The sequence below is a fragment of the Nannobrachium achirus genome, assembly GCF_963921795.1.
Source record: "Nannobrachium achirus genome assembly, chromosome: 4".
Lineage (NCBI taxonomy): Eukaryota > Metazoa > Chordata > Actinopteri > Myctophiformes > Myctophidae > Nannobrachium > Nannobrachium achirus.
In genome coordinates this window covers 26776124-26786649 of record NC_137813.1, presented here as the reverse complement: position 1 = coordinate 26786649, position 10526 = coordinate 26776124, and the positions used below count along the sequence as shown (strand labels likewise).

The window sequence follows — 10526 nt, the reverse complement described above, 5'->3', positions numbered from 1 at the left end:
AAGCAATGGGAACATTCTATTAGGCCTAAATGAAGAAATAAAATCAGTGTCAAACAAAGGCAATGATTCTTATGATAATTTCATTAATTAGCTATTGCACTACAGACTTGTGAGTGTTGTCAGTGATTCAGGTGTCAGTGCTGTAACAGCTTATAACAAAACAATACTTAAATCAAGGAAAATGGAAGTCCAACATTACTAAAGTGATTCACCAAAGGCGGGATTTGATCAAAAAACATGTTTTTTAATGCATGTGGTTTTGAAGACCATAGTTAGGCATTACAATTCTGGAATGTCTGTCGTATACGAGGGAGTGAAAAGTAGAATTGACACAGAACGTCAAGGCACCGCGCAGAACGCTTGAATACATTTTATGCAGTGGTTTATCGACTTAAATGTTAACCTGCAACTATAATAATACTGTCAAATAAAACTCTTGTTAGTGCAAGCTTTTGAGTTGTGGCAGGCATTCAAGGAAATAACACTGTGTGTGGTGTTTGCATGTCTATATCTATCTATCTATATATGTTGTGCGTGTCCGTTTTTTCTATCCTTGGCTCTGTTGCATCTGCCACTCGTTGACACGGCCACTGTGAAGACTAATTTATACTTCATTGTAGGCCTATACCAAACAAATCTTATTTTCATCTGAACAAAGTAGCCTATCAAAATATAAATGAGCATTAGGAGAATGAACATTTGTCTGGGTCTGAGTGTAATATTAACAGGTATTACTAATGCAACATGTATAAGGCACTGCAGTTAGAACATGTTTTTAGTTACCCCATACGTATGCTCATCAATCGCCTGACTTTGGTTCTTTAGCTCTGGGATTTGGCCACATATGGTCACCATCCCTGGTTTGAGACGCCGGTGGAATAATATTCCTATTTCCATTTTATTCAAACGTCATATTGCAAATTTTAATGGATTCACATGAGCTACAGTAGGTAGCTTTGGGGACAGATTTCAGTAGCCATGATGCTAGGACAATTCATAACCCCGATGCAATAGTAAACTAAAACAAGAAAACAAAACAAAAACAAGTTAACCTAACAAATGCATTTGTGTTGTTTGGGTGGGTATGTCCTTTGGCCTGGCTGCAGCAGGAGCATTAAGATACATTCTACTTGATTTCAATGCTCGTGATACGGACGTCCCCTTCAAAGAAGATATACTGATACTTGTCAGCACCAATGCGGTTGGGGAAGTGGATCTCAGAACCGTCGCTCAAAACCACCAGGAACTCCGCTGGAGTGAACGTAATAGTGATCTATAAGGAGGGAGAGAGAGAGAGAGAGAGAGATAAAGAGAGAGAGATCATAAAAGAGCTCTACAACCATGCAGTAAAAAGTAAAATAAATGCAGATTCCATTATCAAGAACCCTTCACACCCCTTCACCACTCCTTTTAGTTACTCCCAGTCCCATTATGCTGCCATTTCAAGGTTCCTCTGGCTAAAAGAAAATGCAAAACAAGGACTCTTTCATTCCCACGGCGATATCACAATAGTGAGATAGTCCATTTGACTATCATGAATATTTACAAATATATAAATAAAATGCTTTTTATGTTGTTATATGAAGTTCTATTGTGTTGCCCCTCACCTTGAAACATTTTCACTATCACTATTTGATGAACAATAATGTTTTTGGAATCTGTAATCATTATGTCAACCCCATGGCCCATGAGTTGAATATGTTGAAGTGCAATGACACAAAGATTCCACCAGAGGTCACTCATGGAGAGCAGAAATTGTAAATGGTCTACTCTGCATTCCTACAGATCCATCTAAAAAACTGAATATTGTGTAAACCAGAAATGACAAAAGTCATTATATAATGATCAGGTTGCACTTGGCATTTTCTTTAGCATAACAAAGAATAATCAAGTTATGGCCCCTGCTATATTATGCTCTGTGTATGTAGTGTGCGTGCTGTCTGTGGGCATTTCCATGCAAATGTACTTCCAAAATAGAAAGTAGGCTACACATAAACATTGCATGTGTATGCCACAGCGTTGACATACACACATGGGGAGCGTAGAGCTGTTTCTTTTTTGTTATTTTTTTTTTCATTTTTTTTTTTTTCAGACAAACAGGACTAACAGACTTTGACTACACATAAGACAAAAGACATACAGGAAATCATACATACAGATAATAAGACAAATAACGGGGGAGGGAAAGAAATATATATACATATCAAGTGGTAAGAAGCTCCAAAAACAGCCGTGTGCGTACATGGTGGTGGGATGTCGATCATATTATCATAACCAAACTTACATACAGTAAGGATCATAAGCCAATCTAAATCAGTTGCCCCCTTCTAGAAAGTCTAAGAAGGGGGACCATACTTCAAGAAACACCTCTGCCTTGTCTTGCAATTCATACTTAAGCCTCTCCAGGGGTAACAAAGACATTATTTGGGCCATCCACATATGTTCGTTTGGGATTTCATCGGTCTTCCATAACGTCAAAATACATTTTTTGGCCAGAAACCTAAAGAAATCGAACAGCTTCCGATGTGAAGAGCTCATGGGTACATTTAGATCCACTCCCAACAGGTATAAAATAGGAGATTTTCTCAGTTTTAACTTGAAGATTTTTTCAATTGAAGCGTGAATTGTTTGCCAAATGGGTTTGATTTTGGAACAAAACCAGAACATGTGTGAATATGTACCCAAAGTTAATTTACATTTATTACACAATGGCGAATACTCCTGGGACATTTTGTTTAAACAAACTGGAGTTAGAAACGTTTTAAAAATAAATTTATAATTGTGTTCCAGCACTCTAGCGGGGAGCGAAGATGGATTTACTTTTGCACATATCATTGTCCATGTTTCTTGCTCTATAGTTAGATTTAAGCCTTTTCAGAGGTTGGAAGGATGAGGTCACTCTCCATTAAGAGTTTTATAGATCTTTGAAGTCAATTTAGACATAGATTGATTACTGAAAAACATTTTTTCTATTTCGTCTACTTGAAATCTAAATACGTTTTTCTTAATCAAGGATTGTAAAAAGTGTCTCACCTGTAAGTACTGAAAAAGGTTTGTAGAGGACAGACCATATTCTTCCTTTACCTCTGAAAAGGATTTCATGTCTGTGTCTCTGAATAGACAACCCAGATTGTTAACACCTTTAATAGTCCACCTATGTAAACCTATCTCACTTAAGCTTGCTGGAAAATCGGGATTATGAGAAATGGGTGAAAGTACAGATATATGCTTGTTAATTTTGCAGTATCTCTTACAATTTGGCCAGACTGATAAGATACTATTAATTACGAAGGATTTGTTCGGCCCTGCCAAACTCTTGTTTATAAATGGAATAGTTTTTAGCGGAATTGGGTGACTGAATTGGGATTCTATTGGTTTCCAAAGAGAATCTTCGGAATCATGAAACCATTCAGTCATTCGTTTAATTTGAGCTGACCAGTAGTATAACTTGAGATTAGGCAGAGCTAAACCTCCTTCTTTATAGGGTTTACATAAAGTGGCCAAAGAGATTCGCACTTTTTTGTGGTTCCAGAGAAATTTAGAAATATCTGCGTTTACATTTTTAAAGAATAATGGTGGGATGGGACAGGGTAATGACTGAAATAAGTAGTTTAATCTTGGTAAGTTCAGCGTAGAGCTGTTTCAATGTGTCATTAGACCGAGGTCCCATAGTCCGAGGCTAACCTGCCAACGCCAACCTTACTCAGACTAATGGGACCTCGGACTATCGAGATTTTCCTGTGGTAATATTTTTACATAGGCTCTGTCATGGTGAATTGACCACACATATGACGTTCAAACAACTAAATACTATCCTAAAATATCTTAAAAGTAAATTCGGTGCCACAAAAAAGAAGTTTGAGAGTGTTTAAGAAGGTACAAAAATACATCGGTGAAGAGAGCAATGGCCGCTGTTCGGCCTAATTCGTTTCCATTCTGAAACTCTCTTTCTTGCTGATGACGTGCTGATGACAAGCTGATGACAAGCTGATGACTAGGCACCAGGGGCGGCATAGATTAGGGGTAGAGAAACCGTCATTAGAACACGAAGGGTTCCTAGTTCGAATCCGGGCTCCCCGGGAGTTAATGTTGAAGGTCATTTATTGACGTCACATGCACGCGCCTTGAGATGTGTGCGTGCCTAAATGTGCGCATGGAGCAAATAGAAAATACTGCGCTGAACGAATCTCAAACAGTACCGACCACAGTAATGGAGCCATGTAGCCTATGAGGACGCAACGCACAATGCACATAGGCTACAGTCACTGCTGGAAACCTAGGTGTCAGTCAAAGTAGCCTATCCATATGCGCAAGCCCATCACTCACTGGTAAACCTGGTAAACCTGCAAATAGTCATTTGATTAGATAGGCTATGGCGCGTCGTCACTCTAATAGCCTATAACTCCATGGTTCTAGCAGCATGCACTGCCATCCGTGCGTGTGCATGTGGGAAATATATTGACCACACGGCGTCCGGTCGCGTCCGGCCTCGAAAGCACTACTGGGCCTACAGCACTGGGCACCCCGAGCGCACTGGCCAATACAAACTATACGTGAGTGCGCCGCCCTCCAGTAGCCATGGTGGGAATTTTCAAATGCACCTTTTTACTCAATATTCAATTTTTATTTTCTAGATCTGGATCTGTATTAAGCTTAGCTTTATCCAAAGAACTTCATTGTGTATTACATTCACCCATTTACACCCCTGCAGAGGCAGGAGTAACTGGGGATGCAACACGGAACCATGCGGTTCCTTGACGGCCCCTCTAGCTCCTGACCCGCTGCAGGTAACGGGGAAGATTTCACACCACGTGCATGGAAGCACTGAGGCTGATGACACACGCACGCGCACACACACACACACACACACACACACACACACACACACACACACACACACACACACACACACACACACACACACACGCACCTTAAACTCCTCTCCCAGCTTGAAGGGGAAGCCTCCCTCGCGATGCTCCTCGCACCAGTTGCCCTCCTGGTAGGAGTTGCACACCACAGCGTTCTCGTCTCCGTGGGCATTGAATCGAGGATTCATGTGCAGCACGATGTCCTTGTCATTGGGGCCGATGTTCAATGCAAAACTATGGCACACAGACACAAACAGGTACATTCAGTTTTCCAGGAGGTTGTACGTACAAAACGTTGTCTTATACTTCATGTCTGCAGTAAATCCGTTTCATGAATGAAATGGATGTAATATGTCAAAATAATAACAATGTACATAAAACAAATAGATATTTAATATTATACAAAAAAGTTACAAGTAATACACTTGGAGAAACATAGTTATAAGAAAGACAGATAATTTATACCAAGAAGAAAACACCTTTAAATGTACATTTCATAATATCTTACGATTGCACAGTATGTCAAGAAATAGTATAGTACAGTATAGAACAGTGTTTCTCAATCTTTTTTGGCTAGAGTACCCCCTTTCGCAGATTTTTGAATCCAAGTACCCCCTTTACCCGACAACAACATTTTCCCAACTGCAATTAAAACCATAACTAGCGGTATATAACAGTATAACCCCCCTTTTCAAGAATCTAACATCACAAAAAAAAAAAAAAAGGGAGTGAGAGTTTCAACACTGTGGCCATAACATCTTAGTCGTGAGTTAGACATGACAAACAAAACACAACAAGCAACCAGGTCTATAAAAAATAAGCCAAAAATAAGCAACTAGGGCTTGTGAAATGTGAAAGAATTGTGGTGTTCTCTGGAGGAGAGTTTCGCAAAATATCTACAATATCTCAGAATAGGGAAGAACAGAGAAACATAGCCCACAAGTTCAGATTCAAGTGCAGATAAACAGCTACAGTACTTTCATAACTTTTGTCTTGTCAACGGTTAAGAATCCAGACACAATTGCAGATAAACCATTTCTTTCACAATTTTTGTCTCACAAACATTCAGCTATCAGACACATTAACATTTACACCCTTCCTGTCAATTCGTCTGCAGTTTTGTAAGCTAAGCCTTTCTTCTAACTTGAATCTACTATTAGTCCCATTTAAGCTAAGTGTTCTGTCATGCTGATCTCACTCTGCTCATTGATACTTTTAGTAACATGTGAGTACTTTTTCCACCACTGATTTCACACGTGTTACCGTGTTCACTTTCAACATCACGGCAAATGAAACGGCAGCTTTTAATCTATGCATAAGGATAACAACTTTTAACAGCAAAGCGCCCGCAAAATTCTAGTAACAGTATATTCAAACAACATTCAAACACATACCAGTTGCCTGGTAGCCTTATATGTAATTTGGGTTGGCAACTACTGGTGTCATCATTAAACATAATAGTAAAAGTTTTTTCTCCTTCTAATTCAATTGTAGTTATTTAACTATGAATAATAGTATCATGGTTTATACTTCTATTTTTCTTTTTGGGGGCCATTATCTTGAGTACCCGCTGCAGTACCTCCGCGTACCCCTAGGGGTACACGTGCCCCCATTTGAGAAACACTGGTATAGAAGTTAAGCAAGATTAGTTAGAAGCAATGTAGAGTACTAAGATATGTTACAGAAAGTCTGTATGATTCAGGGACACTTACTTGGTGGCATCAGGTTTGGGGATACCTGCTAGGGTCAAGGTCTGTCCGACCTTGAAGGACATGTTCCTAATAGTCATTCCCTATATGCAGAGAGAGAGAGAGAGAGAGAGAGAGAGAGAGAGAGAGAGAAAGAGAGAGAGAGAGAGAGAACACTGTTATACAATACTCTGATGTAATGATATGCTACACTCTGTGTTCAGTACATCTTGCATCTTGTTAAAACCATAATATTGCTTCTGTGGTTTCAAGAGTTGCATTTCACATTCATTAATAATACAACTAGATGATGATGATATAACTTTGAGCACTGAAAAAAATAATGTAGCCATTCAGATATCTTATTTTACATCAGTAATGTTCATGTGAACTGGTTTGTTTATAGGCTTATCCATTATAATTATAAAATCGCTATGATTTATCACTCGTTTTCCACCGTGGACCACTTCCTCATTCACTCAAAGCGGACAGCAGCAGGAGTCATGTCCCCCGCCGCGTCCATTTCGAGACGCCGGAGGAGCCGATGAGATCTGTCGGGGCCATAGAATGTCCACGTTAGGTTAGTTCTGGCACAAAGCATTGAAAGCCTGGGACACTGGCAGAAGCGGAACCACACTGGTGGAACCAGAGGTAGCTTCAAGTTTTAATGTGCTGAACCATTTCATCTTAACCCTGGCCCCATACATTCAAATAATACAACACATGTTTCCAATCACTCTCTCCCATCATAGGACTGCTCACAGATTCCTACCGGTTCTTATCCCGGTCTTGGATGCCGTTCCCAGATTTCCATGCACTGACTTTTTGGCGTAGGAGACGTTAAAAATGTCTGACAAATGATGGGGGAAGGCTGTTGTTTAAATGAGTCACATTTTCCTCAACGGCCCCTAAGTGGATGGCTAGTGCAGAAGAAAAAAGGCTGAGCACAGCAGAACCCACTTCCAATCCAGGACTGTACTGTACATTAGGCATGATGGGAATATGGGAGTTGTACAGTGATTACTGTAGTGTCACAGACCACCACTGCTCACCATTCTCCCCCAAGTCCAATTACAGCCTTAGCAGCCCTTTGACAACTGACATCTCTTCCAACCGATGGTTAAACATGTGTATCAAATACCTGTCTAATGACTGTATGAGCACAGCAGACAGTGATGCAGTCATTATGTTGTTTTAGTGCATCTGTGACTCACAATCATTTACAGTGGAATAATTTACATTTAGCCACTGCCAGGTAATAATTAGCCTACATGACTGTAGTGTGTTCGTTGACGTTTTCTTAAGTTTCATGGTTTCTGAATTGAGGGCTCTTAAAAAAACCACTGGCAAAAGATACAATAAAAACATAAGCACTTTCAGTTCCTGAAAATACTTTTTTGTTTTGAAAGAGCAGGAGCAAATTTTGATTTATTAACTCCCTATCCCAAAAAAAAATCTATCCTAAGGTCTTTGGGACATGCACTGTTTCTCAAGGCAATACTGTAGCTGCTGATAACGTTTAGGAAATGTCATCAATGGTGGATAAAGTTTGTAATCACGTCCCAGGGTTCGATTCCAGCTGGAGTGTTATGTCTTCCCCTCTGTAATTCTTCCTGAATCTCAGATACTTTCCTATCTAAATAAAGTAAAGACTAAAAGCAAAAGTATGTTGCAAGAAGGTTGTGAAACATTGTATGAGAAATGTAGTCACATAGGTTGTAGCCTACTTCCACCCTGTTTTTCACCAAAATGGTTTGGTTATTTTGTGACCGACACCAGCTTGGCAACAAAGAAAAGAAAAAAGTATTGCCAATTTTTTATCAAAAAGGTTTAGTTTTCCCATAAATGTGGGCTAAAAAAAAGACACGGATCAGAAAGAGGAACGAACAGCCCAATGAAAGCTTGAATGAAGGGGATGGGTGAACATAGAGTGAGACCAAATTCTTTCCATGCTAGTCCTACTGTACAGTGTAACTGTAAACTTCATTAGGGCTGGGGCTGGGGTCGTATGGGGCTGGACTTGGCAACAAGTCAACATCATAACACACACTGCAAGGAGTAGAAATCCCTATGTGTGTGTGACATGCCGACCCACCTCCCAGCCTCTCCCCTGTCAGAGACACGAGACAGCTGGTGCCGGGCTCTCCACTGTCCAGAAACACACCCATTAAATATACAATAGCATACAGTAAAGCAGTGACTTTCAACCTGTTAAATTCCAACGACGGCCAATATTCTTTTGGCCACAGCAACCCACAGTCTATTTAGTTCCCCCGGGCGGTCAGACCCCACATTAAGAAATGGATTTGGTCTCCACAAAAAACAATTGACAAGTTCATGTTCATAATACAACTTAAATTGAAATCAATTGGTTCAATTTGCGTCCGTTTAGTGTTAATAAATTCACTAAATAAATGTAATTGTACTACAGCTGCTGTGTGATGCATTCATCTGATGGCCTCTGGTAAATTAGAAATGTACAATAAGCCTTTTGTAGTGAAACTAGGATTCCCTTACAGTAGCACAAACTCAAATCACATGCTGTTCCAAAATGCCTTCTTTTACCCAAAGAGATTACATCAAATCTTAAAATAGCAATTGACCACTTTGAACTGCAACCTCGATTTCACAACCCTTAATATAATTTTAAGCCTGCGTTTCTGCAAAACATTTACCCCTGTGAACAACAAATAGCTGAAGTGATATAGTGCCTACATTGTATCTTTACACCAGTAACACCATGTGTTGAGGAAGCTCATTACACAATCATATGTGTCAATAATATCATGACTACTGCATGGGAGAAAAGGCCTATTATAGAAAAAAAGAAAAGAAAAAGGCCACGTGATTAGAATGGACAAGTGCTATTTATGTTTGAGTGGATTTGGGATATAACTATTGAGAAATTAAGTGCTATACGGTATTATAATAATAAATCTGTTGCATTAAAATACAACTTATTTATTGTAGCCAAATTAAATTGTTAATAGCTTCCACATAGGTTACTATGAGGTGGATGATAATTTTGTTTGCCTATGTGGTCAGACCCTGTTTGGCAGCAGCCTAAATATTTTGACCATAAATGGTAATTGAAAGAACATGCAAAAGCAGATGTCTCAGACAAAAAAGGAAGTTACTAAAATGTATTTCGTAATATGCGCAACTGCAAAAACCTACGGAAGTTGTGAACACAAGTAGACAAAGGTGCTGGCACAGTCAAGCAGCTGTCATTAGTGTTCAAAGCATGGCTAATGTAAGTTAGCCCAACCCAAGTATAAAATATAAAAAGACAACAGCATAAAACAGGAGGAAAGTATAGTGTGAGAATGATACTTACACTCATTTTGCCTGCAGATCCTGTCTGGTACAAAGTAGAGAGAGAGAAAGAGAGAGAGAGTGCTGGTGCGTCGGGGCAGAACTGCACACTCACAGTCTCTTTATAGTAAGCATGTGTCAGCCTTACTTGACAGACGTTTTAAGTAGCCAATAGAATCGTGCCTACTAGGGAAGACTGCATGGTGACTTGGTGATATTAGACTTGGATCTAAATACACTATCCAGCAGCACATAGGAGAGAAGACTGTGAATTGTATTAACACATTGCCTGCCCCACGTTTTTTATTAAACTCTTCCAAAACATGTCAGGGTTTTGGAGCATTTTGACTCATTTGTAATGTAATATTTTGAAAATTTGTTTCTATGTCTATGAACAAATTGAGTATACCGATGGAAAGATTAAAATCTATACTTTATAAAAAAAAATAAACAAGAGTTTTATGTTCCATGATGATTTTTCAATGAATTTATTAGCGACTACTGCGCCTGCCCCAAATGGCCTAATTTGTTTAAAAAGGCTAGAAAAAAGGCTTTTTATGAAATAACATGAATAAGTCTCTTATTGGGTTGATTTTGTTGTTTCAAGCCAATAATTGGCACTGTGGCACTGTGTACTCAGTCTCAACACACACGC

At 39.4% G+C, this 10526-nt stretch overlaps 1 protein-coding gene across 1 annotated transcript; it reads right to left on the bottom strand.

The window, feature by feature from the left end:
• Positions 1-262: 262 nt before the first annotated feature.
• Positions 263-9957, bottom strand: lgals2a (lectin, galactoside-binding, soluble, 2a). Its single transcript, XM_080724734.1, has 4 exons — positions 9894-9957; positions 6581-6660; positions 4931-5102; positions 263-1273 (listed from the first exon to the last, which is right to left on the bottom strand). The coding sequence occupies exons 1-4, from the start codon at positions 9897-9899 to the stop codon at positions 1127-1129; spliced, it is 405 nt and encodes a 134-aa protein (XP_080580860.1). The 5' UTR covers positions 9900-9957; the 3' UTR covers positions 263-1126.
• Positions 9958-10526: the final 569 nt, after the last annotated feature.

Excerpts from the sequence above, each read along its gene's own strand:
- lgals2a (XM_080724734.1), bottom strand. Across the intron at positions 5,103-6,580 it reads CCCAAACCTGATGCCACCAA|TTTTGCATTGAACATCGGCC; the intron begins GTAAGTGTCCCT and ends TGTGTGCCATAG. Across the intron at positions 1,274-4,930 it reads AGCTGGGAGAGGAGTTTAAG|ATCACTATTACGTTCACTCC; the intron begins GTGCGTGTGTGT and ends CCCTCCTTATAG.